The sequence below is a fragment of the Clupea harengus genome, chromosome 17, assembly GCF_900700415.2.
Source record: "Clupea harengus chromosome 17, Ch_v2.0.2, whole genome shotgun sequence".
Taxonomy (NCBI): Eukaryota; Metazoa; Chordata; class Actinopteri; order Clupeiformes; family Clupeidae; genus Clupea; species Clupea harengus.
Genome location: NC_045168.1, coordinates 13,370,664 through 13,375,124, shown reverse-complemented (window position 1 = coordinate 13,375,124; position 4,461 = coordinate 13,370,664). Strand labels below are relative to the sequence as shown.

General features: G+C 42.0%; 1 protein-coding gene across 1 annotated transcript; it reads right to left on the bottom strand.

Annotated features, from left to right (window-relative positions):
• Window positions 1–2,297: 2,297 nt before the first annotated feature.
• On the bottom strand, window positions 2,298–4,153 carry LOC105889224 (histone acetyltransferase KAT5-like). Its single transcript, XM_042710191.1, has one exon. The coding sequence runs from the start codon at window positions 4,031–4,033 to the stop codon at window positions 2,489–2,491; it is 1,545 nt and encodes a 514-aa protein (XP_042566125.1). The 5' UTR covers window positions 4,034–4,153; the 3' UTR covers window positions 2,298–2,488.
• Between the last annotated feature and the right edge of the window lie 308 nt (window positions 4,154–4,461).

Below are 4,461 nucleotides of genomic sequence, written 5' to 3'. Positions count from 1 at the left end.
GGCATTCATTATGTTTGTGGAACAGATGTTTTATATCATGGTTTATTATTCTTTTTCAATTAGGATAACAAGCCTTCTTTGTATGGATATTGTACAGCACAATTGGCATTAATAATTCTCCTTTTGTGATGGAAACTATCAAAAAGATGTTTTTAATTTCAGATCATGCTGCTTGCCTGACAAGAAAACCAATCATGTCTGTAATAAAAAGCATGCAATTTGATGACAGAGAAGGGCTGCGGACATTTTCTCTACTGTGGCTGTCTGGAAGATAGTTGAAAACTATCTCTTTGATGTTACCATCAGTCTTTGGGAAAACACTAAAGAAAAAAGCTGAAGAAAAATGAAACTATTCCTTCATCCTTTGTTTTTACAGTTTTGATTTTCCGCTCTCCCACTGTCGTTGTCGGTGATAATGTCTGTCCCAGTTATTTCGCATGAACTATTTAAATAAATGGCGGTGGAGATGAGCACCAGGCTCTGCATACTGTGTGATATCTGCTGATGAATCATTGCCATTCTTTGTTTCCACTCAGAGGCTTACGCTGTTGGCAGATCCATCAAAGAGAGTGGAAGGTGGCGTTTGGAAGACAGCGAGGAGAGAAACACTTCCTCTGGGCGAAATGAGATGCACTCAGAGAGAAGCAGCAGTCTTCTGACACACCTACTCCAGGCAGGAAACATGTGTGTGCTGATGAATGGAGGATTGGTGAGCTCACGGCCTCCCTGCTTTGAAGCTCCCTGTCAGCGTGCCGGTGCTGTGGGTGTGCTGTCGAACCAGCCTCGCAGTGAGGATGAAACCAAGGCTTGGAGATCTCAGTGTGCGTGCGTGCTCCTCAGTGGATTAGAGTCTTGTTGAGGAAAAGAATGTGCCTATTGTGAAGACCTAGGTCCAATATTATTGTCCTCAGTGAATTAGTTTGTGGTGTAGGAAATAAACTAAAGCATGAATGTTCACAATAAAAACATTGATCTGAATCCGAATACGAATTGTTTTTATTGCCAAGTACGTTTACGCCTACTAGGAATTTTCTTTGGCATAGTGGTGCAGACAATAAACATACAAAATAGTAAGTACTACAGTACATAGGAAAAACAATATATAAAAATTGGAATATATGATTGGGAGAATATGTGTAAGTATCTTTTGTGGTGGTGGTGGTGATGGGGGGTTGGATACTTTTGCAAGCCACTGTAAGAGGGGAAATCAATTACTTGGCTCCCTTTAGATTAATCATAGATTAGAAATGTCCCTCAGCCCCCTACACAGAGACAGACCACAATCAAGCTAATAGAACTTGTGTTTATCAATCAATGATATCCCTGTCATCTAAGTCAGTCAGTGTAACCCACATGAGTAAAATATATAGGAACCTCTATTGTCGATCATAAATCTGTGGTAAATAGCTTGCAGATACATTTCATACTGAAAGGGCATAATGACTTTTAACATCCAAGGTAGGTTGTGAATAAAATATCAATTTTTTCTGTATTACTGTATATGAAAGGGGCTATAATTATGTGAGTTAATTAATGCTGGCTTTTGATGGGGAAGCCAAAACACTCAGGACCAACACTGCCTGAGTGAGAGTATAGCTGTTGAGATGTTGATATTTATATGCATCTCTTCACTTGAGTTCAATTATTAAGGCAGCATTCCTGTGCTTATAAAATTATATGTGATCTAGATCATGAATCAGCGGTCAAAAATGTATGATTTTGATGGCGGCAGATCAGTCAGATCCTTATTTCAGGTTCTGTCAAATTAATGCAGATTATATTTTTGGGCTTTGAAAAAAAAAAAGCAATATGTTCTACAATTATGCATCAATTCATATTTCACAAAAATAAAAAGCAAAGAAATTGAGGTCATCACTTTGCTTCTCATTTGCAGCAGTGATAATGTTGCTTTTTGTAAACGCAGTTCGATTCTACCCATCGCTCAGACGAGCACATGGCCATATGCTCCAGTCCCCTCAGCAATCCCTGCAGTATTGTGTCATACTTCATACCCACAGGAGACATCCATTTTACTCTCAGTAGCTTGTTTGGACTGATGTTTTACATCCACCTCCATTCGATGTTGAGAAAGTCTAGGAATTCTGTGATTAGATTTTCTACATAAACTTTTAACTTGTGAATGTGATTTATAGTTAAATACTTGTGACCCTGGATAGACAATTGTTTTGATTTTTTTTTCTCACAATCTCCAAGAATTAAAGATCCACATGCTCTTAATAATGACCGACACAAGCGAAAACAAGGACCATTGGTGACAAAATGCATCAGAGAGGGAATCCTAGCAATGACACTTTATTTTTCCACTGCATCATTATTATTATTATACAATACTTAGCAAACGAATGCAAGTTTGTCAAAAGTAATCAAAAAAGAACTCAAAGATTGCAAAATTGACATTTTCTTTGGGACCATTTGGTACTTCAGATTACCTTATGCAGTGAGAGCTGACACTTCTAAGTGGCCTGCTTTACCACCTACCCCTCTTGCCCCAGTCCTTGGGGGCAAAGTGCAGGCAGCAGGGGTCAATCCTCAGGTGGCGTTTCTGCATAGCTCTTTCATGACCCAGCACAATGTCTTCAGAGAGGGTCAGAACATACTGGCCCTTGTAGTAACTGATAAGATTAAGGTACTGCAGTGTAGATATGATATCCTCTTTCTTTATACTAGTCATCTCACTGACCTCCTGGATGGTGATATGTGGTCTCTCTCCATAGTCTGAAAGCAGGTTGAGCAGGATTTCTAGGATGGTCTGAGACCAGTAGGACCGGTAGGACAGCAGGCCAAGATCGGAAAGGGGTTTCTCAGGAGTCCCTGTCTTGCTCTCCAACTTTGAAAGCTCGTAGCTAAACTCAATGAGTAATTTTCCATAACCTCTTCTCTGGTAAGGGGGCAATGTTAGAATGCATGCCACGTTGTAATCTTCTGTGGACTCCTTCTCCTTAGAAAAGTAGCCTACAGTATGAAAGCCTTTGGAATCATACTCGGTCATCACATAGAAGAGGAATGGATCTGTGTCGTAATAGAGCGTCTTGTGGTCCAGGAAGCACTTGGCCAGCAAGCACAGGTTCTGGGCGTAGGTTATGTTCTTCCTGCCATCGATTTCAAAGAAGGACACCGTTCCTTTCCGGTAAATCTCATTTCCAGGGGGATTGCGAAGGGTGCACTTTGTGAGGTGCCTCTGAAGGCAAGTGATGCTCTTGAGGTATTTGAGGCAGAATTCACAGAGGTAGAGAATAGGGAGAGCCGCAAGCTCTTGGGGGTACGGAGAGAAGTACCAAGGCTTGAGCCTGTGGCGCCCCAGCTCAATGCAGTTTATGTTCTTCATGCGCGTGACGATGTCGTCTTGTCTGCAGTCAGGCGCCATGCTGCCGGTGGTGCGGGGCGCAGGGGGGGTTCCATCAGAGCTGTCCTGAGAGTCCTCCTCAGGCACCACACAGGTGGTCTTCCTCTTCCTGCCTCGTTTGGAAGGAATCATTCGATGGATTCCACCATTGCTTGTGAGGGACAGGTGATCGTCATCATGGCCATTTGATTTAGGATCAATGGCTGCTTTTGGGGCCCGTTTCATGGATACCTCTTCGGCTTCTGTGGCTCCTGGAAATGAAAGCTTTGAAGCTGTTGGGGATGCTTGTGACACCAAGCACATAGACTCAGATTTCTTGTTTGGGGAGATGAAGTTATGGTCTTTGAATGGATAAATGACATTTTTAATGTTGGACTGCATACCCCTCCGTATATCTTGTTCGGGGGAAACTGTCCCTGAGCCAAGCAACCCGTTTGTGGGCGACGACTTGGCTTCCTTTTTGGGCGACTGGAGTGTGGTCATGTCCAGTCTGTCTGGGGGCACCCATTCATCCAAACGCTTATTGAAGTCAATGTAGTGGACATAGTAAAGCTTATTTCCTGAGCTTTCTTTGACGCTGAGAATTTCAGCCAGGGACCACTCATCTTCGTTCTCCTGATTTTTCCGTAGAACAGGAAGCCGACATCCTTCAATAACATCTGCTGACATGACCAACAACACTGATAGAACAAACAAAAACTTAAATCAAACTAATAACTATAATCTTTGCTGATACACATTCCCTCTGCTCTCTCAAAAACAATCAACATCATAGAGACAGTCTGAAAGCTTATCCCAGTTTTTTTATAGGTTCACAAATGGTTTCTTCAATTCATCATCAATTGCTAGTTTGGAACAGCTGCTGTTAATCAGTGGTTTGAGCTAAGAGACACCCAAACAGTCCAAGGCTGGATAAGAGTGGCTAACTAGGTAACTAGCATGATCTCATTAATTTGCATTGATTTTAGAGAACCTCAGAGAAAGCCTTTCACCTGTTGCAGTCCCAGAATTAGTTGTGGTGAATAGGCTATTAGCTAAAGACCGTAAAAAGAAGCTTCTGTAAAGCCCACAGGTTTATGAAGGTAGCCTTCATGGTA

Excerpts from the sequence above, each read along its gene's own strand:
- LOC105889224 (XM_042710191.1), bottom strand. The coding sequence starts at position 4,033 with ATGTCAGCAGATGTTATTGAAGGATGTCGGCTTCCTGTTCTACGGAAA.